Source organism: Podarcis cretensis (assembly GCF_951804945.1).
Source record: "Podarcis cretensis genome assembly, chromosome: 7".
Taxonomy (NCBI): domain Eukaryota; kingdom Metazoa; phylum Chordata; class Lepidosauria; order Squamata; family Lacertidae; genus Podarcis; species Podarcis cretensis.
This window is the reverse complement of record NC_137176.1, coordinates 60,845,073-60,871,827: the sequence shown is the minus strand read 5'-3', so window position 1 is coordinate 60,871,827 and position 26,755 is coordinate 60,845,073. Positions and strand designations below refer to the sequence as shown.

The following is a 26,755-nucleotide window of genomic DNA, read 5'->3' as shown; positions in this document are numbered from 1 at the left end:
GCTGCTAATCCGCTAATCCGCTAATGGGCTTGCTTCGCAAGACGAAAAAACTGCTAGACGAAGAGACTCGTGGAACGGATTCTTTTCGTCTTGCGAGGCACCACTGTATCTCCCTGAACAGACAAAACACCTACTCACAGAACCTCTGTCTTGATGGGATTGAGTTTGCTTATTAACCCACATTCAGCCCATTATAGATTCCAGGCACCTCCTCAGCACTTCTACTCCCTCACCTGAAACTGATAAAACAAGAGACACACAGAAAGTGCTGGGTGTCATCAGTACACTGATGGCCTTTATCCAAAAGTGTGATTTAGTTATGAAAAAGTATGAAGCAAGACAAAACACTATGAAACAGCAAAGAAGAAATTCTATGGGATCAAGAAGTAGTTCCCAACTATCACATTCAGGGAACAGCTTGAGAGGCAGAAGTGAACCAATCAGAACATCACTTCCATCTTCCAAACCAGGGTGCCCATCCAGAAGAATACTATTGTTAACAGTATCAAAAGTGGCTGAGAAAAACAGCAATATCTGGAGAGGGTGTGCAGTACAGCAGTTTAAAGTACAATTCTTGTTCTTTTGAACTCAGTGGGCAAATGTCTATTGATTTCAAGGAGTGGAAGATAACTCTCAACAACAAAAAGTGCAAGGAAAAACTACATAGGTACCTTCCCAGACAACCAGTTTGTTAACAACTTTTGATTTTGATTTGTTTGTGGGGATGTTGTATGTATTTAAATCAAGCAATTGTTATCCCCTTTCAGTGTATTTCCCATCACTTTTCTTATTGCAAAGGAATTTGTTTGTACACAACTACAAAATCCACTATAACTGCTCAACCTAAATTTGCCAGTAGTCAGTGGATTCCAGTCCACAAACTAATGACAATTTGGAAGCAGCCAGAAATAGGGATTAGGTTGATCTTTATGGCAATTCCAACACTAAAAAATCTTGGTAAGTTTCCTTTTTATGAAATGTAGCCTAGGATAACTATCAAATGACAACCTTAAGCATCTTACCTTGTTTTATCCTTTTTGTCTTTATCACTGCATGTTTCCAACTATTCTCGAAAAGGTGACCCCCGAATGATTTTCCGGAGACTTTTTTATCCAGGAATCTTTGTTCAGATTTTAGGATTGGCAATTTTTGTTCCTTTGGTGTCTGAGAAATGACAGGTCTGCTGTTTCAAACATCATAGTGAACACCAGAGGGGATACAAAAGCAAAAATAATAAATGCTTTTCACATGTTGTCTGGTACAGACATTTCTCAAGTAATAAGTGGGTCACCAAGGATTGCTATGTTTCAAACAAGTACTCGGTTGGCCTTCCCTTGAAGCTGATGGAAACTAGTCCAAAATGTTGGGGAAGACTGCCCTACATGATTACTCCTCAGAAGGACCTCTCTCCATGGCCAACTTACTGCTTCTTCAGAATTGTGCTACAAACTGTTTTCAATCAAATATTGTAACATTTAGCTACCTCTTTCCTTATCAAGTTATTTGTGGGAAACTACTCAATTTCAGCCACGGAATATTGGAGTGTTACAGAGAAAAGAGAAATGTTCTAGGGTGCACACCGAGCACAAGGCATTGTTCAGACATGTACAGCCTCACTATTACCCAGTATGATCTCTAGTGCATCTTTAGGCATACTCCAAATCAACAGCATGCATTTTACAGGGCTATCAACAGGGATGGACAAACTATTTCAGGAAAGTTTGCATTGATCTTCTCAGTGAGAAAAGAAAGTTCAAAATGCATCGTCATAAAGAAAAGGATCCTATGCATACTAGAGGCATACGTCCCTTTACTTTTAAGAAGTGCCTGTTTTGATAACTGCTACAGCTCTTATGAATCATTAAAATATGATGCTAAGCTGTCCTTATTGTAAATTCTTCTGTTGCAATTTTAACTTACAAGACCCTATCCCCTAAAATAGGAAATAATAACTCCAAATCTTTGGCAAAGAAAGTTCAGTACTCGTAGACATTTAAAAATATCAATAAACCCCCAAGGGTCTCAACAACTGGGAATAAAGAAGTTGAATAGAACAAGAAGTTGAATAGAACAAGGGAATATTTGGCTCTAAACTACAGAATCGAAAGTATTCCTGTGAACCAGCATCAGGCAATTTCAGCATCATGACTACATACAAGTCTGCTGTTCAGGTGGCAGATGCAGTAAGCAACAGCAGCCTCTCAGTTACAAAGAGATTAACAATGCAATCTTCTACATGTCTACTTTGGAGCAGGTCTCACTTAGTTCAGTGGGGCTTACTCCCAGAATAATACATTGATATTAGATTACAGACTTAACCACTCATCTCCATTAATGGGAGTGAGGAATGAGGAGTTAGGAGTTATGGAACGATGCTAAGTTAAGGTAGATCAGCACTAAAGGTACGGGCCAGTCTTGACAGACTCTGGGGTTGTGCGCCCATCTCACTTAAGAGGCCAGGGGCCAGCGCTGTCCGGAGACACTTCCGGGTCACGTGGCCAGCGTGACATCGCTGCTCTGGCGAGCCAGAGCCGCACACGGAAACGCCGTTTACCTTCCCGCTGGTAAGCGGTCCCTATTTATCTATTTGCACCCGGAGGTGCTTTCGAACTGCTAGGTTGGCAGGCGCTGGGACCGAGCAGCGGGAGCGCACCCTGCCGCAGGGATTCGAACCGCCGACCTTTCGATCGGCAAGCCCTAGGCGCTGAGGCTTTAACCCACAGCGCCAAAACCAACCTCTTTTGAAATCAAGTTGGGTTGCGCTTTCGTATTTTAAAAACACTGTGTTTCATATTTCAGAACACTAATTTTAGACCACTGGGCAAAGTTAAATAAATACTTACCATTCAGGGATGCACGAGATTTCTGGCAGCTTACCATTAAGAGCTTGTGAACCTGTAATATGCAAAGTCCATTCAGATTCAGTTACTCTATTTTCATACCAAAAGTTAAAGTAACATTACAGTTAAATATACTTGCATCAAAAACAGTAAATATTTTACCAGTAATGGTAAATTTTGCTTTAGACAGCACACTCCCCCATTTTAACGATGCACTACAACATATTATTCAAACCAAAATTTGGTCAGAACACTGATTTAAAGGAGTGTGATTGGGATATAATATCTATTAACAAGACACATAAGGAATTTTTATAGCTTATTTTGCCAGTTTATAAACCATCTTTCATTAAGAGGGTTCTCAGGCTGGCATACAAACAATACAATAAATCATAGAAGCTACAGCAAAAACCTCTAAGATCAAGCAGAAAACACTAAAACTAAAAAATTTGCTGCAATTTTGGGTGCCAAAAAGACATCAAAATTGGAACCTGTTACACTTCTTGAGAGAGAATATTACACATCAGAAGTACAACTGGGACAGCTCTATATCCATTTATCACCAGCCGCACACGACTAAAACCTTTATAGCAAGGTTGGGGAAGTGGATCTAGCCAGGATGTGAGTTCACCCACCTATCAATCACCTGACACCACAGTGATGTCAGATGACCCATTTTTGGCACAGCCCACAAAGCATCAACAATCAATCAGCTGCACTGGGCTTTGCAGGTGTGGATGATCAGCAGTGCCTGCAAACTTCTTTTTGGCTCAAGTGCACATATACCTGCTCTGCACCTGGTGTCATCATACAAGATGTTAGGTGTAAGGCAGGTGGTTATGGAGAGGCCTAGCATACCTAATTAAGCCTGTAGACCAAAGATTCCCCACAGAAAGGTAACAATCTACACTTTGAATTGTGCTTGGAAAGAGATCTAATGCAGCTATGTAAGCACAGGTGAGAAGCTGGCCCCAATTAACTGGTCACACTGTATTTTGTACTCACTGAAGTTTCTGGGAAATTTTTAAAAAATGAACCCTATGTACAATGCATCAAAAGGCATAGATTTCAAAGTTTGTTAGAAAAAAAATTATAGCACATTTCACATGAACTACGATAAATGAAATTTACAGCCCTCTGCTCTTTCCAGCCTAGCAGTTGACTTACTCTAGCAAATCTAAATCAAATAAATTATCCCCAAATCATCTCTCAAACCTACAAGTTTCTCAAGCCCACACTCTCTCCACCACCTCAGAACAAACACACCACACAAAACCATACGCATGTTAATCTGGACCACCATACAATCTTGGGGGAATTACCCTTATGACTCCTCATTGAAAACAAACTCCCTTCCCATCAGGCTAATTATTATTCCCACTGCTCTATTTTACCACTGCTCACTTTTGTTTCCTCAAGTCCTCAGAATTGTTAGGTATCTTTTACTTTTGGAGTGGAAGCCCCTACGGCTTTGTTTGAGTCAGGTGCCATTCCTGCAACCTGTTTTTTAACACAATATACCTCGGAACGATGTGCAAACCCCCACTGCAGGGGGAGAAGTGTTTCAAGCCATGTGCAGAGTGCCCTTCCCTATCAGTCCCCACGTGATAGGGGAGTCGTTTCAGGCAGGGTTGAGCCCCAACATGCCTCTTCTCTTCAATACCCAGCATTTGCAAAATGCTTTAGGCTAGAATCCTGTGCCGCCTTCTTTGTGAATAAACCCCATTTAGCTCAATGGGACACATCGCCCTGTTAAGAGAGCGCCCGGGAAGCTTCACCTTAATCCCTCACAACAACCTCGTAAGGTAGACCAATTGGGTCGCCATACTGCACGCACGCCAAGCAGGGAGAGTGGCCCACCAGCGCCTTCTGCAGCGTCCCTTCCTTTTAGGGGAAGAGGTGGGGGGGGACTTGCAGCAGTTCCCCTCTGCCCCCCCCCGAACAGCCCCCCACCCCCAGCACTCACACGCACCCTGCTGTTCCAAGTGGGTGCGCTGCTGGCTCCTGCTCATAGCGGCCCTTCCTCCACCACCACCGCGCTCGCTCGGGGAAAAGACGAAGGAGGCTCAACGGCGGCCGAAGATTCGGCCCCCTCGCCTCTGTAGGACGGGAGGAGGCTGAGGCCCCTCATGGCCCTCCGCTTCAGCCGGCGCGCGAGACCCCAACGGCCGCATTTCTGCCCCGCCGACCTCGGCTACTGGAGCGCCGACCCGGCGCGGGCGGGCGGGCGGGCGGGCAGGCCTGCCGCTGGTTGCTAGGCAACGGAGGGAGCCGCAATAAAGAGGCGAGGCCTGGCCTTCATGGGGCGGCGGCGAGGGCGCTCTCTGGGCCTAGAAGCTGAAGGGAAGCCGCAGCTGAAAAGGCCCGTCGAGTGCCTTCTCTTCCCCGCTGCCAGGAGGGTTCCCTCGCTTCCGACAACTGTTTCTGCAAGGCAGGCGTTCAACAGGCGAAGCCATCTGCTGCTGCCCTCTTTTGTTTTGGAAAAAGCCTCCCCTGTTGAGTTTCTGCCATGTGCAATCAGAAAGGCTGATAGGGAGAGGCAGCATCCGCCATGGCCAAGGCACAGAATGGGAGCTGCATTTAGTCTTGTTACAGCAAAATCCCAAACTTCATGGGCATAGCAAAGTCTTAAAAGAGTTTCATCGTAGTCCATGTTGACTCAGATGGAATTGCCCTTGGACCCAGAATGTGGCGGTTCTCACCTTTAATGCTGGGTATTAGGAACAGTGGTGAAGGCACACTATTCCCATAGCCACACCCTTTCTAAGGCTATATAACCAAGAGTAAGGTTTTGGATTAACAGCGCACAGCTTAATTTTTCCTCACAGGCCTCTTCTGTTTGGCTCAAGGTCTAGTCCGATGCCTTGTGGATTCAAATACACGCTCACTATTTTTGTGGCATGTTGCTTAATCATCGTGAAGTAACTTTGGAGCTTTTCAAAATAAAAGTGACAGTTTAACCCTTAGTCATGCATGCTAATGTAATCTGCTTCTGCTGCTGCTTGGTTTATTTGGTGGGATTCTCTCTGAGTAAACTGGCATGCAGAGGATTCGCAAAGAGCACTCCAGGGGATGATTTCATTGTCAAATAAGTCGATAATAAATTATTATTACTACTACTACTACACCACATAATTGCTGGTACTTCAGCAACTCTGTGGATTCCCAGGTTGTTTCACAGCTTATTTCAAAGTGTTTGAGTTGGTTGATTTTTCATCCAAGTACCAAGAGAAGGTTAGGGTAGGAGTTCTGGATTGATAAGGATTCCATCAATAGGAAAGGAGAACAGCTGCAGGAACAGCAAAGGCACTGTTTACTCAGTGCTGCCCTGTCCACACACCCTAAGTGGTAATGTCAATGTGAGGTTCTAATCTGTTTTACTAAGAGTAGGAGAAGTTAATCCGTAGAAGTTATTTTATAATGTTAAAAGGGACTGTCCTTTATTTCAGACAACACCATGGAACCATTGCAACGCTAAAGTTATGCAATGCTATAGATTCCATGAAGCAAATAAAGTAAGTTCCATGATTTCCTTTTAAAAATAATGTTGTGACAATTCTAGCATGAACTAGGACAAAAAAAGGTCACAACATCAGCTGCTGAATGAAACACAGTCATAATATAAGGATTTCAAAAGCACAAATCATTCCTTCAAAAGTGGTGTACATCTAAATCTCAGTTTATACATTCAGTACATTCACGCAGTAAAGGTCTTTCTGAACTGTGCCACTTCATGTTGCAGGTGGGAGTAAATGTATGTTAAACCACTTTCCCATCAGAAAAATATACCACCAGTGAAAACAGCATAAAGGGGAGAGAATATCTTATTTCTACTTCAAATAAATTCCTAGCTGCTTCTTTGGCACAAGACTAAGCAAGGACAGACTGATGAATGCTGACAAAAATCATGACACTGCTGTCTTGTCAAAAACTGGTTTGTGTCCTTTCATAGGAAACACAGGATTCCACACCCTCCCTCTGCATAATTCTGCAATTCAAGGTAAAATGTGCCACAACCAGAAATTTACCATCTGGCTGTCTTGATATTCATGATTGCTTTTCTTTGTAGGATTAGCCACATAGCCCAGTTGCCCCACAGTCAATATTCTGGAACTTGTGTGCATAAAATTGGCCATATCGTGAATACTGAAAATATTTATGTGCACTAAAAGCTATGCATTTGTATATGTGTGACTGGAGGCATGAGCTTGAAAAGCCACGCCACAAACACAAAAGCATACCCCTTCAGCCAAGAGGTGAAAAGATGAGAGAATAAGACGGCAAATTTGATACACTGTCTGAAATACAACAGGTTCATTGATGACAACCACCTCTGTGGAGAGGAGACACAGCATACTAGATTCTCAGTTACACAACGGGTGACACTCTAGAATCCTGGCTCAGTAAAGCAGAAACAAACAGTACAAGAAGTCTACATAGATGGGGATTTTGTCCAAAGCATTGGCACTTAAAGGTTCAACTAAGGTTAATGGAAGAGGAAAGGTAAGAAAGATGTCAAAAATAGGGATGCTGGGTACAGAAATGCAAATACAGAATTACCAACAATCACACCATGCTTTTACATCTTGTGGTCAAGCTGTGGACAAAACAGCAGTCTGTGTACAGTATTTTTGCAACTGTTTATGAAACGATGAGCAAAGTGTTTGTAAAAGTAAAACATTTTTGCAGAAATAGACCACCCTGAGATTACCGGTCATTCTGTATGTCTGCTTTTCTCTACAAAGTATATCTATATTTAACACCCTACCTTTCCTGTCTTGCTTACCTAGTCTCATTAATTTCTAGCTCTCACTCTCTAGCTTCTGCCTGCTTCTAGCTCAGCTGTCTCACACACTGGCTTTTGTATTTCTCTCTACCACCCATTTGCTCTCTGGCATACAGCAACCCACTTTGTTATAATAAGGAACATACTTAGATGGTAACTATGGCCATTCTCTCACAAAGGGACTTGCCTGACCCATTCAACAGTGGAACAAATCCATTAGATTTTAACCCTTGCTGGATCCAGGATTCCAGGAATTACAAGGGACTTGGGTATCATGCAGGCTAAACCCCCAAACTCACAACAGTATTATATAAACAGATATAAAGACAGAAAACTAGAAATAACAGGCTCAAATCTTAAGGGTCAGTGAAAGCCTGAAAAAAGATGTATATACATCTCTGAAGCAACTAATGGATGATGTTTTGTGTATGACAAAGGGAAGGGGTGTTCCAGAGTACAGGGACAATACACAATTAATATAATTGTAGAGTTGGAAGGGACCCTGAGGATAATCTAGTCAGTTACCTGGACCTCCAGTGACAAGGATGAATATAGGAGGACTACAAGCTATTGGTGGTGACCCTGCCACTGGTGGGTCCATCCCGCCAAACAGGATTCCTTTTAAGTTCTTGTCACCAGAAACCTGATGATGACATCAGGCAGAGGTGTCTGCTGACAAACTGCTGAGTCAAACTGGCTGACCTCTCTAGGAGCCAAACTCTCCTGCAAACGTACCATAGGCAGAGGACAAGAAGGCAGCAGATGTTAAGGAACACCTTTCACTGTCTACCCAGATAAATGGTCCTCTCTTCTTTCCACTCTCCTGCTGGGTGTGCACGTGTGTGTTAGCATCCAGAGCCCAATACATTTTCTTTTACTAACTTGCTTCTTGCTTATATGTTTGACCTTTGAATGTTTCTTAAAATTTGCTGATCTATGCAATGTTTGATTTGTCTTCTGCAGGGTTCTCACTTTGCAAACCTTCAGTTCCTGGTTTCATAAATTACAATAACAAAATTGCCAAAAATAGAAGCCATTATAAGTCTTTTTTCTCCCTTAACTTTTGTTTTTCATTAAATCAGTTAAATCTGTTGTCAAAGCAACAAAAAGACCAACCTGGCTTATTAGTTCCTTTTATATTGCACAGAAGAGAAATAAAATGCGAGCAAATGTTGCATTTCCCATGGATTTATAGATAAATTTAACATATCAAAATGAGAAAAAGTAAATGAAACCAGTTTCTTATTTGTTAAAAAGGGGGTGGGGATTGCTTGGGCATTTTATAAGGCCATCGGGACCTGAACCTAACACCTCTAGAAGGCCCAAGTATGTAAAAAAGGCAACACCTAATGGAACTTTAAACTCAGCTATGTCTAATTGACTGGAGATAAGTCAAACATTGCTACACTAGGGTAGAGATTTATATTTCTAATTGAAAACAGGTGCAAAATAGGATACATTCTATGCCAGTGTTACCAACACAAAGCGGTGAGAGGAGTTGCCATTGTAACAGTACACAACCTTGTAACAGCTATCTGACCACAAAAACCAGTGTGGCTGCATTTTGTTTGCTTGCTTACTTTGGGGGCAGTTCCCAGAATAGCAAGAGGTATATATTTGTTTTAAAAGCTAGAGGCTGGAGGTCAGGGATGCAGAACCTCAGGCCTGGAGGCCAAGTGCAGCCTCCTGGGCCTTTCTATTTGGCCTTTGGGACTAAAACAGGTTGTGCCTCCCCATTAGTTTCCATAGCTTTGGATTCAACACAGAGAGGAAGTCAAACCTCTCTGTGCCTCTGTTGCTTCCAGCATCAATCATACACGGACAAGCTCTGCAATTGTCCTAACTTCAAGATGATGTCACTTCCAGCCAGGTGACAGGGTGGAGAGAATGCATCATGCCTCAGTTGTCTCCATCACAACATGGCTCATTAGGATGCTAACAGAGACACTTACCTGGGTCAGCTATGGAACTGGTTTGATTTGTTCAGCAATCAGGTTTCTTTTTGTAGATTCTAACCTCACAGATACAGAATCACAGGTTTGGAAGGGACCCACAGATATTATCCAGACTACCTCTCCAACCCTATAGCAATGCTTCCCTGGTGTCTGGCCACTTTGGTATCATTGATTGCATGACTTTTATTTGGAGGTCCTGCAGATATGATACATCTATTTTGACCCAGCGACACTTCTCAGCAGAATTTGAATCACATCCCCTGCCAGATTTTCAGAGAACTGGACTAAAGAGTGAGAGTGCAGGAGTTGTGGGCATGGGTGCTGTTCATGATGACATGCTCTGATCTCTCTCTCTCTTTTTTTTTTTTAAAAAATGATATTTATTAAGATTTTCCATAAAATCTTTTTCCCAATAACATCTTTTCAGGACTTCCCCTCCCCTCCCCCTCCTGTATTCCAATTCTTACAAATAAACAAAAAAAGAATTTCAACAAGTTCTTATCCCAAATTTAAACTTATTATCATTGACTCAATTTTAAAAATATTTTCCCATCCCCTAAAATCGACCTGTTCCCTTCCGCGAGTTCCCCCCTTTAATATGCAATACAGATTACAATAGAAGAAAAATTAAAAAAAAGTAATTTTACGCCCTTTGGATTCCAAATTTCCCTCCCCCCTTTCCCGGTTGCGTTCCCAATGTTCCTCGACGTCTGATATCTTCCTGGAGTTCCCACATCTCTCTAAACCATAGTCCTTTCCCAGTCATCTTTCGAATGTCCAATCTTGGAAGGAGTCTGTCTCAAAAAAGGCCCATTTCTTCCATCCAGATTTTTATATCTAGGGGTGAAAGCTCCAATTTTATTCCTTTAAACCTGTCAAATCTGGATGTCCCAAATGTTCCCACTTCCAACTTTGTCCAGTTCTTATTATTTTTGTTGTTCTTGTTGATCTCACTCCTCCTTTTTTTCTTTTTTCTTTTTCCCTGCTCTCCTGCACAAATGTTCCAATTCCAAAAGCTTCTAATTCCTCTGCAGAGGCTTGTTATTCAAGAACAAAACATTACGTCAAGTCCTTTTCATTCTTCAATAGATAAATCTATTGTCTCCTTTAGTGCATAGACCTCTGTAGACAAAATAGTGTTCCATTTCTGCAGCTTCCCAGGAGATAGAAAGTTCTGGTCAAATTCCACACCAACAATACTTGTAATGTCCCTCGGCTCCTCTAGGTGGATTGCAATAACTAAATTCCCTTCCAGATGACGTCCACCAGTCAAAATAACTTGTTATTCCTTGTTTGTAACAATTTGTATCCAATTTATAACAAATGTAACCGGCAAAGTCCTCGTAACAAAGATCTCTATTTTATTCTTCCGCTTTGACAGCTGTTTGACAGCTGTCAAAACCTCTATTTCTCTTCTCCCGGCGCTCTCACAAATCGCTCCCAGGGTTCCGGGGGGGGGGGGTTGCTTTTTAATTCAATTCCACCTTTCTCCTCCAGCTCAGTCTTATAATTTTCCCTCGCGAAGTTAATAACTTTGTCAAAATAGGGTTGCACTCGATCTTAGTTGTCAAATCCTTTGCTTTAACTCTTCTACAACAGGGGGGGGGGCTGACTTCCTTTTTGCGCCTCCCCCGCTCGCTCCGAATTTTTTGAAAAAAATTATCCCCCTTTTTAGTCCAGGTTCCGATTACTCACGGGTTATTCTTTTAAGTCCAGATTTTCAATAGAAGAAGTCAGCGCTCTCCGTCGAATGGCATGCGGCTTCGCTCGGCAGGGGAAGCGAAAGACTCAAAGCACCCCCCCCTGTCACCCGCTCCGCAGCCTTTAAAAAGGCTCCTTCGCGGGTCGGGGGGGCGCAAAAGGTGCCAGCCGAGTCACCATGTCCATGGGTTTCAGCGCCCATGGTTTTTGAGGGTCCCCGCGTCGCCGGTGCGGTAGGACCCAGCCCCTGCCGAGCAGGCTCCCTCCGGAGCTCGGAGGGAGTCCGCCATTCGGTGATGGCGCCAACCTGGAAGTCACGACATGCTCTGATCTCTCGTCCCTCCTGTTTCCACTCCCATGCTGAGTAATACCCAGAAATCACAAGGAGTCTTCACAGCCAGTGCATGGAAGAGGCAGTGGGACCATGTCTCCAGCTTCCAATCATTGACCTCCATGAAGTAAATGGGGAGGGCGATTCTGCACCCACATACAGCTGTAGGCTGTATGCTCCCCTTACTTTGTGGTTCTATCTACATCCCCCTTGAACTATACTTTAAGAAGTTTGTTGTTTGACTTCTGGATATTTTAAATCACCTTTCAGGAGTGGCTGAGCTCCTCTGAAATCAGAGTCCCATTCGTTTGCTTGTTGCCAGAGTGCCAAGATCCAATGAAGCCAAAATAAGGGTCAAAAGTTGCTAACAATTGGCCAGCATCCCTGGAAAGTTTTATAGAGTATGCCTGATTAAATAATGCATTAAGCCTGGGCTTGAATTCTTTCCCTACTTATGAACACAGCAATGTCTGATTTCATTTTTTATTTTATTTTTTACTTTTCATGTGCTTCTATGGAAAAGCTCCATGAGCAGAATGACAGACTGAAATAAAAAAAGAAAGAAAAATAACAACTCAAAATTTCTGTAATTCCAGACAGATTTGTGTCATTCTGGTTTCTTACTACACTTATAATAGGTTTTATCTTTACATTCAGTAAGAAACTGTTAGACATGTTTTGACATTTTGTTATATAGAACGGCTATTGAATTGTACGTGTTAACCACTAGGTGGGGCAATGAAACAAACCTAAATAGACCCTTCAACATCAGATTGTGTGCAGCAGCTTGAATCTTTACATGTGCTTCTCCCATTTGAATTTATCTTTTTAAAAATATTGTAGGCATTTGCAGTACACTATAACCCTTTTCGGGTTGCTATAGAGAAAGTCAACTGCTGTTATTAGAACAGCTTCTAAGCCTACTGTGCATATTTAAATGGTTAACTAAATTAAATAAAATGTCCCTGCCTAATGGTGTTAGCTAAGTAAGTACATTTTCTATGCCAATACACAAGAGACACCTGTAATAGGTTGCATATGTATCTGTACTCTTTCCAGTTGGTAGAACCATTGCTGCCATTAATGCTGTTTCAGCAAATACTGAAAACATAGCTGTTTACCAAGGCCTTTGCTAGCTACTTATGTCAGCCATTTGTCATAACTGTTTATTTGTACTGTCTGTTCATGCTGCTGGATTAATATTATGGTTGCTGTTGTATTTTTAATGGATTTTATTCTAAACCTTGAGCTGTTTTCATAATAGATGACACATACATATTTTAATAAATAAAGAATCCTACTCCTTTGTGGAGCACAAAATAGCAAGGAGCCATGCAGACAAGCAAATATCTATACAAGAAGGTGGAAAGGGGCAAGGGACAGCAAGCCCCTCTCAGTATATATCAGCACCCTTTCTACTTGTGATTCCTGGAATTCGGAGGCATTCTGCCTCAAATGGTGGAGGTAGAACATAGCCATGAATCTGTTTGATCCTCTAAGCCAGGCATAGCCAAACTTGGCCCTCCAGCTGTTTTGGGACTACAATTCCCATCATCCCTGACCACTGGTCTTGTTAGCTAGGGATGATGGGAGTTGTAGTCCCAAAACAGCTGGAGGGCCAAGTTTGGCCATGCCTGCTAAGCCTTCCAAACTGGTGGCCATCACTACATCTTGCAGGACAGAATTCCATAGTTCAACTACGCACTGTGTAAAGAAGTACTTTCTTTGCCTGTTCTGATTCATCCAATGTTCAACTTCATTGAATGGGCCCGAGTTCTAATATAATGAGAGAGGGAGGAAAACTTAATCCACACTACATCTCATATTATTACACTTCTATCAGTAACCTCTCACCGTTTTTCTAAACCAGCTGGTTTTGGACTACAATTCCCATCATCCCTGTCCACTAGTGCTGCTAGCTAGGGATGATGGGAGTTGTAGTCCAAAAACAGCTGGAGACCCAAGTTTGGGAAACCCTGTTGTAAACTAAAAAAAAACAACAACTCCAGATGCTGTACCCTTTCTTTACTGGGGAGTTACTCCAAGCTCTTGATAATTTTGCTTGCCCTTTTCTGAACCTTTTCCAGCTCTACAATGATTTTTTTGAGGTGATGTAACCAGAACTCTATTCCGAGTGTGGCCTCACCATAGATTTGTACAATGACATTGTGATGCTGACAGTTTTATTTTCAATCTCTTTCCTAATTATCCCTAGCGTGGGAGCTGCCTTCCTCACAGCTGCTGCACACTGGGTCAACATCTTCCTCAATCTACCCTGTAAGACTCAAAGGTCTCGTTCCTGGTCCATTACTGCCACTTCAGACCCCTTGAGAGTATATGTGAAATTAGTATTTTTTTGTCCTAATGTGCACCACTTAACACTTGAATGCAATGTATTGCACTTGTAATGTTATGTCATAAACCTTTGGATCAAGGTTCCTAATGATTCTAGGGATGTGCGAGAATAATGACACACTTGTTAGTAATTGGTGTCAGGCACCTTTTCAGATGTGCTGAAGGGGAAACAATTACAAAAATTACTTAATGAGACAATTGCTGAGCCACTTGCCTGCACAGAGAACAAGCTATTTGGCATTGTTTTGGCAAGACTAAAGCTGAGCCTGAGCAGAAGCAAAGTTTGAGGAAGGGGATCCTGTGTGGTTTGTCACCACCTACCTCTCCACTGGCAGGAAGTCAGACTTTCAAGAGGTGTCCCCTGCCAGTTCAATTTGTGCTTAAGCAAATAACTAGACAGCAATAAATAAATAAAAAATAAACAACTTAAAAGCAGGAATGAAACAGAACACAACTTGTTAGGAAAAAAGAACTCAGTGGTCCCACAATGGGACATACCACTCTGTTCCCTATGGCCCGGTCCTAAGAGGTCCTAATGGCCCCTGTAAGAAGAGAAGAAAAATCCTGGTATGGGCTGGAGTAAGAGAAGGGAGAAGGTGGGAAGGGAAAAGTGGAGGCCCCTGAACATTGGTGTGAGGGTTGGTGGATGACCCAAGGCCCCGGACGACCTTCAGCTCTATGTGTCCAATGACCTCTCCCCTGCAATAGTCACTTGGCAGCTGGATCTCCTTCCTCCCTACAGAGAAGGAACTTATCACAGTAAGAACAAAAAATTGCTTCTCCTGTAATGGAGGAAGGGGATCCTGTGTACAGTGGCAGAGCATGAAGCTCTGCCATGGGGGGCAGGGCGGAGAGCAGGTGGGGGCAGGCGCGCGTCCTGGAGGTGTGGTGCGCTGCCGGGGGAGCAGCCGCGATGGCACCCCACCGGGATTACGCTGCCGGGGGTGGTGCGCTCCCCCCCACTCCTCTTCCTCCGCCAGTGCCTGTGTGGGATGTATCACAGCAATTACTAGATCAGATGGGAGATGCCTCTGGTGTTCACCACCTAATGATTCTGGGGAGGCCTTGCACTCCCTGGATTGGGACTGGAAGAAGACAAGCATGACCCCCGATTAGTGCAATTCCTCTGTGCGCCTGAGTTAGATCCTGATCACCCGCGCACGGTAATGAGAAGAATTCAGTGAGGATGGACTCTACAGAGAGGTTTCCAAGGCTGGACTGATTTCTGAAACACACACACACACACACACACACACACACACACACACACGTGTATGTGTGTGTGTGTGAGAGAGAGATGGGGGGAAAGGGCAAAACCCAGTGAAATGAGAAAGTGCTGAGAAAAGATGTAGTTAATATCAGGAAATCAGCTGATATTAATGTTTACAGCTGAGAGTATGAAATGCCATTTTTTAATAACTGAAATTATTGTTGGCAGTCTTCTAAAATAGCATAAGAAGAGGCAACACATTATTAAATGTAACTGAAAAGAAAAGTTTTTTTAAAAAAAGCACAACCATGTATAACTTTATCAACTTCGGTTATTCTGCTTCCTTATAATCCTTCACTTCTTACGCCCTGTGATATGGCACACTGCTTCACCTTGCACAGTTTTGCAAAAATACAGGTCTTGCTTTCTATCCCTTTTGGTTAAAATACTGGTCCATACCCATCTTGGTTACAACACCCTTCTCTCTGCCTTCCACAATGTATGTAGGCCTGCATTTGGTAAGTTTATTATCTTTGTACATTGTATTTGATTAATTTATAATCTGCCCTTCAGCACGAGGCGCTGAGGGAGGAGTATGCTTACAAACACTAAAACCTGTTACCATAAAATACCGTATTTTTCGCCCCATAGGACACACCGGCCCATAGGACGCACCAAGTTTTTTGGGGGGGAAATAAAGAAAAATTTTTTTATTCCCCCCCCCCCAGGCGCTTGTGGGGCCGGCAGCAGAGAGAAACGCTCTTCTTCCCACCGCCCGCCTGCAGACCAGGTCCGGGAACAGCGGGAAGATGCGCTGTGCCTCCCAGCTGTCCCTGGAGCTTGCGGGGCAGGCAGCGGGGAGAAGCGTTCTTCTCCCCACCACCCGCCTGCAGACCAGGTCCGGGGACAGCGGGAAGATGCGCTGCGCCTCCCAGCTGTCCCCGGAGCTTGCAGGGCAGGCACCGGGGAGAAGAACGTGTCTCCCCGCCGTCAGCCTCCAAACCACATCAGGAGACAGAGGGATGGCGGCGTTCCGCCTCCCCGCTGTCCCCCGACCTTGTGGGGCTGGCGCTGCGGCTCTCCTGAAGCCTGGAGAGTGAGAGGGGTTGGTGCGCACTGACCCCTCTCACTCTCCAGGCTTCAGCGAAAGCCTGCATTCGCCCCATAGGACGCACACACATTTCCCCTTCATTTTTGGAGGGGAAAAAGTGCGTCCTATAGGGCGAAAAATACGGTACAACACAAACAGTAAAATACAAAAGTAACAGGCCATAACAAGATAATAATACTCAAAAGAAGGCATGAAATCCAGCTAATAAATATGCAGGATGTCTAAGCAAATAAAAAGCTTTCGCTTGGTGCCAGAATGTTGCTGGTGTTGACGCCAACAAAGCCTCTCCAAGGAGGTTGCTTCAGATACAAAGCACCATGACTAAGAAAGCTTTGTTTGGTCACTGCTTGCCTTACATCTGGTGGCAGGGATCTTGGAGAAAGGCACTTGGTGAGTTGTGCAGCTTCATGTGAAAGGAGGTGGTTTCAAGCCCTTTAAGTGGTCAAATGACAGGAAGCGGTCCTGCACCTATCCAGTTTTGTGGTGCAGTTCTCCACTCACTCAATATTTACAATAATGCATACATTTGGGGAAGGCATAAAATAAAATAAATATATTCATAAAAATAACATACAAAATGCATTTTTGGGGGGAAGTTGTTTGCAAAAACATGCACATCAGTCAAAATTGCATACCAGAATGTGTTTATTAGAGAGATTCACAATGAAATGCTATTGAATTTTCACGTGAATTTAAAAATAATATATATTGCTGAGAAATGTGAACTGAATTTAAAACTGGGAAAATGAGAAACTGAGAGAACTAAAACTGAGAGATCCTTTCAACCCTACCAGTGAGCCATATCCCTTCCCCGCTTCAATCCCCAGCATCTCCAGGAAGGTCTGCGAAAGACTCCTTGTCTGAAATCCTGGAGAGACACTATCAGTCATTACAGACAATACAGAGCTAAAGTGGACCAAAGGACTGGCTCAGTGTAAGGCGGTTTCTAATCTACCTCTGAGATTTCCATTGTGGTGCTATGTATGACACTTTTCTTTTAAGAAATTGGCCACTGAGCAGACAGCATGGGCTAGTTAACATCTGACTGCAGTACTAAATCTCTATGCAGAAAAGCTCAGTGTTATCCTGGCCCCATCCTCAAATTGGGAGGAAGTGTTGCTAGAAAACAGAGATATCAGGCTTGGATCCAACAGCTTTGTTCTTAGGTAGACAGCAAACAAGCTCTTCAACCACGGACATTTTTCTTGTTTCCCCACTCCTAGTGCCTCAGAGGTCAAGTTCCAGAGAGGGGCTCTCAGCCAAAGCGAGATCAGTTCATCATATGAAGAATGAGGGCAATTGTAAAAGGCCTGAAGCACCGCACATTTCGCTCCAGGATTTCCTCAGGCTTCAGGAATTCTCAGCTTGATTATGCCTCTCAGGCCACGGAGTGGGAGTGCTTTACGGAGTCCGTACTGGAGATTCAGCACAGGAGCAGCCTAGTGGGAAATGCTTTTATCACCCACAGAGAGGTGTGTTCTGGCTGAGCTTTCACTTAAGTCTTAAGAGGATTGCTAGCAGCTCTCTGCTCTGCGGGCGACTCACAGAAATGATGGTGGGTGGGTAATACACACCACTGGCTGATGATGGATATGCACCCCCCTCCCACTGTCAAAACAGCTTTCCCTTCCTTTTCCTAAGAGAGCCCTGTTTTGAACAGAGAAAGGGCTCCGATAGACCACTGTGTATTTTGCAAGGACATTAAAGCTTGTTGCATAAATTGCTCATTCCAAACAAAGGATTAACCACTCAAAAATGCCAATGCCATCAGTTTGGTGCAGCGTTAAAAGGGCAAAGGCTCCCTCTTCAAAAAACAAGAAGCTTCAAAGAATAGCAGTTTCATCAGATAATTGCGCCCTTTAGGATTTCCTGATAATGCCTTCAGCAGGAAATGACTGTCCCATGATACTCTTGTTTTTTACTTAATGTTTCATCTGTGTAATTTTGATGTGCTGAAAGGAGACATTCCAAGCCACTTGCTCTTGTGATCTATAACCAAGCACATGACATTTGGACATCTCTGGCAGACTCCTCTTCTGATTATTGAGTGAAACAACATAGACTTATGCCAGATCAGAGCCCTGGGCCATATAGTTCAGTATTGCCTACACTAGCGAGGTCCTCTAGATATTGCTGGGACTACAGCTCTGATAATCTCTGACCATTAGCTATGCTGCCTAGGGCTGAGTTGGAGTTCAACATCTGGAGAGCCACAGGTTCTATAGGCAGTGATGCAGTTAGGGCTGGACTTTGAGGTCAAAGTCAAGGTCTCACAGCTCAACTGAATGAAATTGTTAGTTCTTGAAGGGTGCTTGCAGGGTAGAGAACTGTCAGAGAACTTTGCAACAGTGGAGAAGCAAGCCAGCCAGCAAGAAAGAAAACAGAGGCAGAGAAAGTTATAATCTTTGCATTCTTGAAGCATTTTATCTGAAATGGAATTGTTATCATGGGTTTTCCTTTGCAGCCCAAAGGCAGCTTTTATTTGATTTCTTTATACAGTTTACTTCTCAGTTACAGTTAAGACTAGTAAAATGTATACATGTCAAATAATCTCTCAACAAATCCCAAGAACTACCATCAAGACAGCTTCAGGAAAATGTCAGCCTAAAATAACTTGTCTGCAGAAAATCGACAACATTGAGCTTCTCAGGGTTGGCTGTTCCACAGCTTGAGTGGAACCATTAGGAGTACCATACTTCTGTTCTGCTGTGGATCCAACTCCATAACTATCTGGACCAAGGCTTTCCTCACAGATCTCAACATCTGGGGAGGTTCATATGGAGAAGGTCCTCCATATTGTTAGTGCACACTAAACTCCAAGTAGTGAGAAATCTCATGGGTGCCAACACATACAGTATCTTGGGTTTTATTTTCTTGGAATGAAGGTCATCAGAGATTGTAGCGTCAATGTGATCTATGATTTTATTTACACATGCTAAGTACATGCTGAGTCCCAATGGAAGTGCTCACAGCATCAACACTCCCAACATTTCTCACTCTTCCATTAGGTTTCTATCCCCCTTCCCAGTTTTGGATTACTAATGTGATTGCCTCCATCTGGGAATGGGGGATGCCTGCCCCTTTAGGCCCATTCTGGAAGAATCTCCAGCCAGAAGTTTCCATGGCAGTAAGTCACTTGTACACTTTAATGATGGAAAGAGAAACTTAACAGATTGGGCTAGAACCACTAATTTTATAAACAGACTAGTCTGACGACTTTGACAGCCTCTCTTTTTATATAACCCCATTTTACCTACATAAAATTACATCCAGATCACCCCCATCTTATAACAATATTATAGCATGGCATCAAGTTACAAAAAGTTTTATAGAAAATCACTATGATCTTGCAATGTACTAAAAAACTGAGGGCTAATGGATACATGAGGCAGTAGGAGACTGAGTGTTAGGTTCCTGACTTTAAAAAAATATGTTTAAAGCAGCCGCAAGGACTGGGATGGGAAGTTAGGTAGCTGCAAGAAGTGAGGCGGGGGGGGGGGGGGGGGGAAAGAAAGAGAACACATCACCAAAAAAAGAGGGCACATATTTGAATGTCTGGTTTTTCCATGAAAGGAGAGACGGACACAATGGAAGCCAAACCCTTCCTGTCCCCATGCTGTTACTCCAGGAACCTTTCTTCCAGCCCAGCCCATTTCCAGTATCAGAGCAAAGGACCCATGGGGAGCCTGTAGCTCTCCATGTCCAGAGACTAATGTCAGGTCACAGTCCAAGGTCAAGTGGGGTGGGGGTGGGGAAGGGATCAACAAGAGACATAAAGGCCAGTCATAGATCAAGTTAACAAAGCCCATCAACACACCATAGGACCAATCCTGTTCCAACAGCTTTCTCAAGGAACTGAAGGTTTTTATCCAGTATCCCTATGAAAGCTGGTGGCCACCAGAGCTTTCCCCTCACACATAGCCCATTACTCTGAAGGAGGCCTTGACTTTCTGAAGGACGCTCCATTGCCTGGCCACTGCCTAGTCTTGCACTAGAGCTCTCTCAGGCTCAGCTTCTACCTCCAAGTCTGGGGTCTCTATTGGAGCAGCAGCTGGGATGCCATATGGTCTGACGGTCCTGGACTGGCTTTGTTACCTGACCCCACCTCTTCCTCCATACCGTTCCCTTCATGGAATACCAGGTCTTCCTCTGATTAGGATTCTTTGAGCAGGGGCATGGCATCATCAGCTCTAGCCATCATGGCCAAGAATGATGGGACTTGTAATCCAACAACATCTAGAAGGCACCCAGCCCCCCCCCCACTGGCCTGTGTGAAGTAATGAAATGAAAGTGGGATGGAGTTTAAGTTCCTTCACTTGTGTTTCCCTTTTGATGCAAAAAATCAGGCCACTGTCCATCACTCCATATATTATGTGAATGGGGTAGGTCTCTAACATGGCTGCCTAATCACAGGTTGCCCCTATTAGGAAGGCAGTAGAATATGTGGAGACCATGAGGGGGGTGTGTGTGTGTGTGTGTGTGTGTGTGTGTAGGCTTCTAGCAGTTCACTAGATAGCAGTTACCTCGTGCCCCCCTTGTGCCTCTTCACTTTGAATTCTTTTGCAAATCCTTTCTATAATATTTGTTTCTGGCTTCTCCGTGCTGTTAAGAATTTACTATCCCTTGACATATGAAGTAAATTTCATATTTCAGAAAAAGGTGTTAAAACAACCTTTCACTCTAGTGAGTAATGATAAAAACTGATCTTTGACCTATGTAAGGCGGTGGGGAAACCCACCGCTAAACTGGGAGGTCTGTTTTCAGAGAAGTGTTTTGGCACTTCAGGACTAGAATAGTGTGCTTGAAAAGAAAAGACACGACAAGAAAAGAAAAGAAAAGAAAAGAAAAGAAAAGAAAAGAAAAGAAAAAGACTTTGTGTGAGTCTCTCAACATAACTTGTAGACACAGTAAAAGTAACTGTGTGGCTTAAAACCTAATCCTATGATTGAGACTTGCCCACATTAGAGTTTAATGTAGATTTGAAGCTGGTTGCACCTCTCTCTCTCTCTGTGGTGTCATAGCACCCTCAATTTCCCTGGGTCCTGACTAACTTAGTTCCTTTAGCTTCTGTGGGTGTAGTCTGGGTAGGACTTAATTTGGATGCAATTCATAGCCAGCTTTTTAAGCAACATGTTTCACAAAGCGCTTCACAACATTTTATACCAACAAATGACAAAGTCTAGAGTTGCCTTTTCCTGTGTCTGTTTCATTGCTGCTTAGACACTGCATATCAAGGTAAAGGACCCCTGGATGGTTAAGTCCAGTCAAAGGCAGCTATGGGGTGTGGTGCTCATCTCACTGCATATTGTGGTGTGTATGGACACATCACATGAGTTGAGTTAGTTTATGGCTTTCAGCAGCCCCCAGAGGACAATTTGACTGTGGCTCAGTAGCAGACCTGCTTGCAAAGTGACGTCTACAGCAGTCTTTGCAAATCTGGCCTCAGACAGGTGTCTTCCTGGCTCTGATGGAGATCCTTCAGCTCGTGCTTTCAAAGCACCACTCTGTACCATGAGCAAAGGGTCTGTCTTCCTTTTTTTCAGTGCCCTCTGGGAAACAGGTGGTGCTCACATTCCTGAAGCTGTGTGAGGTTTCCCTGTGCAATGAAGTTGACAGAATGAAACATTCTCATTTAATGAAGATGAATTTCAAGACCTGGCTAGCATCAAATATTCAGCATCACGGAACTTGTCTCTTGAAGGCTTATTCAGAAACTATGACGTCACCCCAACTCTTAAACATTTGCGATGGCGGATTTCCCTGTAAAGGTAAAGGTAAAGGTACCCCTGCCCGTACGAGCCAGTCTTGACAGACTCTGGGGTTGTGCGCCCATCTCACTTAAGAGGCCAGGGGCCAGCGCTGTCCGGAGACACTTCCGGGTCACGTGGCCAGCGTGACATTGCTGCTCTGGCGAGCCAGAGCCGCACACGGAAACGCCGTTTACCTTCCCGCTGGTAAGCGGTCCCTATTTATCTACTTGCACCCGGAGGTGCTTTCGAACTGCTAGGTTGGCAGGCGCTGGGACCGAGCAGCGGGAGCGCACCCCGCCGCAGGGATTCGAACCGCCGACCTTTCGATCGGCAAGTCCTAGGCGCTGAGGCTTTAACCCACAGCGCCACCTGCGTCCCTAAGATTTCCCTGTACAGCTGGCATAAAGCCCTTGCTGTGCCAGTGCAAGAAGCTCACAGCTTGTGGCACTGGACTGGCATCATGCTCAGACTGAGTGGCATGTGAAGTCATAGGAAAGAACCATTGTATAGGATCTAGCATCCTTATTCCATGGTTGTGTTGTTTGGTTTTTGAACGTTTAATGATGGTGCTTTTTATTATTATTGTAAGAGTCTGCTGGATCAGGCCAATGGCCCAGCATCTCACAGTGGCCAACCATATGCCTACAGGAAGCCCAAAAAATGACCCAAGTGCAATAGAGCTCTCCCCATTTCGGATATCCAGCCACTGGTGTTGAGAGGTATACTGCCTCCCTCGAACAGCAAAGGGAGGCAGTATACCTCCCTTACGGCTAGTAGCCACTAAGAGCCTTGTTCTCCACTAATTTGTACATTCCTTCTTTGACGTGATCCGACTTGGTGGCTGCATCTTGCAGCAGCTAATAAACGAGTTTCTCTGAATCTTTACTTGCATTTTGTTTAGAAAAATGCAGTTAATTGCAAAAATATGTCTCCAGCATGTTTACTCAGAAGCAAGCCGCCATTGGGTCGAAGCCAATGTTGGTTCTACTCAAGGAAGTCCCACTGAAATTAATGGACATGACTGATCTCGGTTTATTAATTTCAGTAGGTCTACTATGAGTAAAACCTAATGGGAGACACCTATTGGCTCCAGCAGGGCTTACTTCTAAGTAATCATGCATAGTATTCCAGCCTTAGAACCTGCCTCCTTATGCACAGTGAAATGGGTTTATATCACTGTTCTGCTTAAATAACTTTTTAATCTAAATGAAAAGAGTGAGGGGAGGGAAATAACTGCCCACAAACTTGGCAGGATTTCCTTTTTCTCTCTATTTTTGGTCTCAGCCGTAAAACTTTAAAAGCTTCCTTTTAAGGCCAAAAATGAACATAATTTCTACTGGTGCCAGTACAATCAACTATATGGCTAATCTTATTTTACTTTGCCAGTGTGCACGCGTGTGTTTAAAAAACCCCAACATAAAACTCAAAATGGGAACTATGTTGTAAAAGCTCCTTCATGGTTCCACATATGGTGTGAACAGAGGGAATTAGTTTAGATGATCTGCAGCTAATGTCTGGGAAATGTTAGGCTTCAAGCTGTATGTGTTGAAAGTCTCTGTGGTTTAAATAAATGCTCACATAAATATTATGAAAACCTCTCCTCTTTTCAGAGAGCATCTGTGGCACGAAGTCTAATGAGATATAGTTTGTTTGCATTAATATCTCCTGGCACACCACTATATATGATATATATGTATGTCTGTGTACGTTAAAAACAACAACCCATAAGCTAGCTTTATGGGACAGGGAGGACTGTTTGCCCCTTAAAGCCTCAAAGAACTTTCTCTGGAGTAATCTTATTCAACTTGTTTCAGTCTCAATGACCCTAATGAACATGTTAAGATTGCGACATTTTCTGTGGTGACAATCCTGTGGTTTTAAAAACAACTTGTGATAGGCCAAACCTTAGTAGGTGAAACTTTCTCCATTGCTGTATCTTCATGCTGAGATAACCAGAACCAACCACATTCTTTGCCCGCCATTTGTCTAGCAGTTAAAGGCACATGGGCCTCTGATGTTGCTGAACTACAACTCCAATCATGCTGGCTGAGGCGGATGGAAGGTATAGTCCAACAATGTCATGAGACGTGGGTTCACAATACCTGCTGTATTTATTTATTTAATTAACATCCCACTTTCTCCTCTCAGGAGCTCGAAGTGGTGCACATTGTTTTCTTCCCCCCTCCCATCAATCCCCACAACAACCATGTGAGGTAGGTTGGGCAGAGAGGTAGTGACTGGCCCAAGACCACCCAATTGGGCTTCATCGCCAAGTGTGAGGCTCTGTATACACTATAGTAGAAGCACGTTTTCTCCCTCAAAGAATTCAGGGAGTTTATTAAAGCATTGTGGGAATTGTAGCCCAAGTGAGGGGTAAACTACACAGTCCTTTGAGGGAAAGAATGTGCTTTGCAGGTAAATTGTGTATGCAACCTGACTCTGACACCAAACTGAGCACTCTGGGTTGCAGCTTTTCTGGCTGGTTTGCAATCCCAATTAAAATATTAAATGAACGGTAATTTTAAAACTGTGAAGATTTAAAATATTGCAAGCCATCAGAATAAAAATAAAAATCAGATCACAGTGCATCCCTATTGAATCTGTATGGCACCATCCTATTGATACATTACAAGCATTAAGGAAATAACTTCCCTGTTTCTCCCAGCAACCTTCACCATAATTCGCTTATAATTTGGAATCGTGAGCTGGATGGAGAACAAGCTTGTCTCGTACTTCTCCAGCTATCATGTCTGAAAGGCGTAACAGAAAACTACAAAAGAAATCAATGGTGAAATAACACTACAGTTCTCCCTTCCTGACCCTAAATATAATGGGTAGAATTCAGCATCATGCTAATACAATCATTTCATTGGGTCAAGTAATTTCTGCTTGCCACATGTAATAATATCTCCTCTCCTCCCCACACCCATGTGCTGTTCTGGGGTTTTCTCTGGCCCTCCAGAATGGATTTGGGGGAAGTGCAGGGAGTACATGGGGTGCAGTGGGGGAAGCCCCATTGCACTAGCACAGGCATAGGCAAACTCAGCCCTCCAGGTGTTTTGGGACTACAACTCCCATCATCCCTAGCTTACAGGACCAGTGGTCAGGGATGATGGGAGTTGTAGTCCCAAAACATCTGGAGGGCCGAGTTTGCCTATGCCTGCACTAGCAGGAATACTTGAGCTGGCTTCTGCTAGCACAGTGGATTCATTGAATCCATCCCATTGGGCAGCATTCAATTAAATAGTTGTGCTAGTACAAGGGGATTTCCCTCCCCCTCCTTTCCAAAACACCACCCCCAAATCTGCTCTGAAAATATGGGGGAACCCCCAGAATTTAGGAAGTGTGCAGGGTGGAGGAGAGTATTCTGTTGTGCAAGGAGAAATCCTTACAATGAAGGGACATTTGGCTTAATGCTACATTGAATACAACCCATTACATGGAAGTATGTAGTTATACTGGATTGTATAATTCCATATTCAGATTGTAGAATACTCTGTTTTCAAAATGGCCATGATCCATCTATGGAGATACAAATGTGGCAGCTACTCAAGCAGCAGGTGTCAACGTTGTTATTATTAGCAAAAATAATTTAATTGGTTACTCATCCTTCACCCTACAGTCCTAGGCCGGGTTACAACAATTCAAAATATAGCATTAAAGACCATTTAAAATGTAAAGAAGAGAATAATTAGTGCAAGGTCACCAATGAGCTTCACGGCTGAATTAGAATTGCAAGTTATGCATTGCCAAAAATAAAATTCGCATCACCAAAAAGAAAAGAAAAAAGATTATGTCCATGTGCATAAAAATTACACATGGTAGTTATATGTATAGGTGCAAATTTATAAACAATCTTGATTTAAATAGTAAAGCAACACATCTTGAGGTAGTGGACCAGATGCTGCTAACTACTGATGGGCAACTTCAACGCACATGCTCTCTCTTTTAATAGTTCCTTTTCTTTAAAGCAGGCTTGGACTGGACAGCCCTCAAGTAGAGGACACCTTCAAACAGATGAATGTTCACTGTAAGGTAGGACACATGGCCACCCAGGCAGAGTGGGGATTTGAACCCAGGTCTTTCAGATTATAGTCCAATATGCTGCCATTACACCATGTTGGAACAGACATGCCTTAGGAAATGTTTTAGGTATACAGTCCAGTATGTATATGACTGCTTTTGGGACGAAAGGAAACATGTTGGATCAGATGAGATGTTGTTGCATAACAGTTTGGCCAGACATTTTTGGGAGCTCCTAGTTTAAACCACAATTAAGAATTGCTCCATGTTTTTGGTCTTAACCCCCCCCCCCTTTAAAGTTACCGGTATGTTTATTGACAGAATGCTTTGTATGTTTTTGAGAACACAGAATGCTTTTGTTCATTTGGAAGCTATGTTTGAAAGCCTTCAGTTTGATATATCTGGATTAACATTTGCCAGGGTTAGGGTTGGTAAAAACCAAAAAGAAAGAAAGAAAGAAAGAAAGAAAGAAAGAAAGAAAGAAAGATAGATGGATGAAGGGCATTTATGGTGGTGATCTTCCGTGGACACACACTGTTTATTTGCATATCCTGAAAGTGGGGGGAACCTTCTGCAAAGTGAACATTTGTATCAACACAATTCATGATGTTGTCCCACTTCAAAACCCGAGAAGGCCCATGTTTCTTTTATTGGAAGGAGACTTTGGGAAAGTAAATAGGTGGGCATGTGCAA

General features: G+C 43.4%; 1 protein-coding gene and 1 long non-coding RNA gene across 9 annotated transcripts in view; one reads left to right on the top strand and one right to left on the bottom strand.

Moving 5' to 3' along the window:
- LOC307219749 (uncharacterized protein C8orf89 homolog) overlaps nt 1-26,755 on the bottom strand; it is a 40,808-nt gene that overhangs the window by 6,851 nt on the left and 7,202 nt on the right. The window contains exons 1-3 of one of the 5 annotated variants that reach the window (XR_013840521.1): nt 4,813-5,041; nt 2,844-2,895; nt 1,023-1,180 (exon numbers count right to left, since the gene is read on the bottom strand). Coding sequence is in view for 2 of the 5 variants with exons in the window: in XM_079983228.1 (XP_079839354.1) it covers nt 1,023-1,183; nt 2,844-2,895; nt 4,813-4,852 (253 nt within the window). In the remaining 3 variants the exon portion in view is untranslated. Of the gene's footprint in view, nt 1-1,022; nt 1,184-2,843; nt 2,896-4,812; nt 5,042-26,755 lie in introns of those variants that run through there. The other 4 variants (XM_079983228.1, XM_079983229.1, XR_013840519.1 and 1 more) reach the window with 4 other exon arrangements.
- Nucleotides 5,031-12,921, top strand: LOC307219768. Of its 4 annotated transcripts, none has more exons than XR_013840529.1 (4): nt 5,031-5,124; nt 6,290-6,355; nt 6,793-6,840; nt 12,137-12,921. It is a non-coding gene; the product is annotated as an uncharacterized lncRNA (long non-coding RNA). The 4 variants fall into 4 exon arrangements; XR_013840530.1 differs by lacking the exon at nt 5,031-5,124 and adding an exon at nt 5,134-5,569; XR_013840531.1 differs by lacking the exon at nt 5,031-5,124 and adding an exon at nt 5,135-5,271.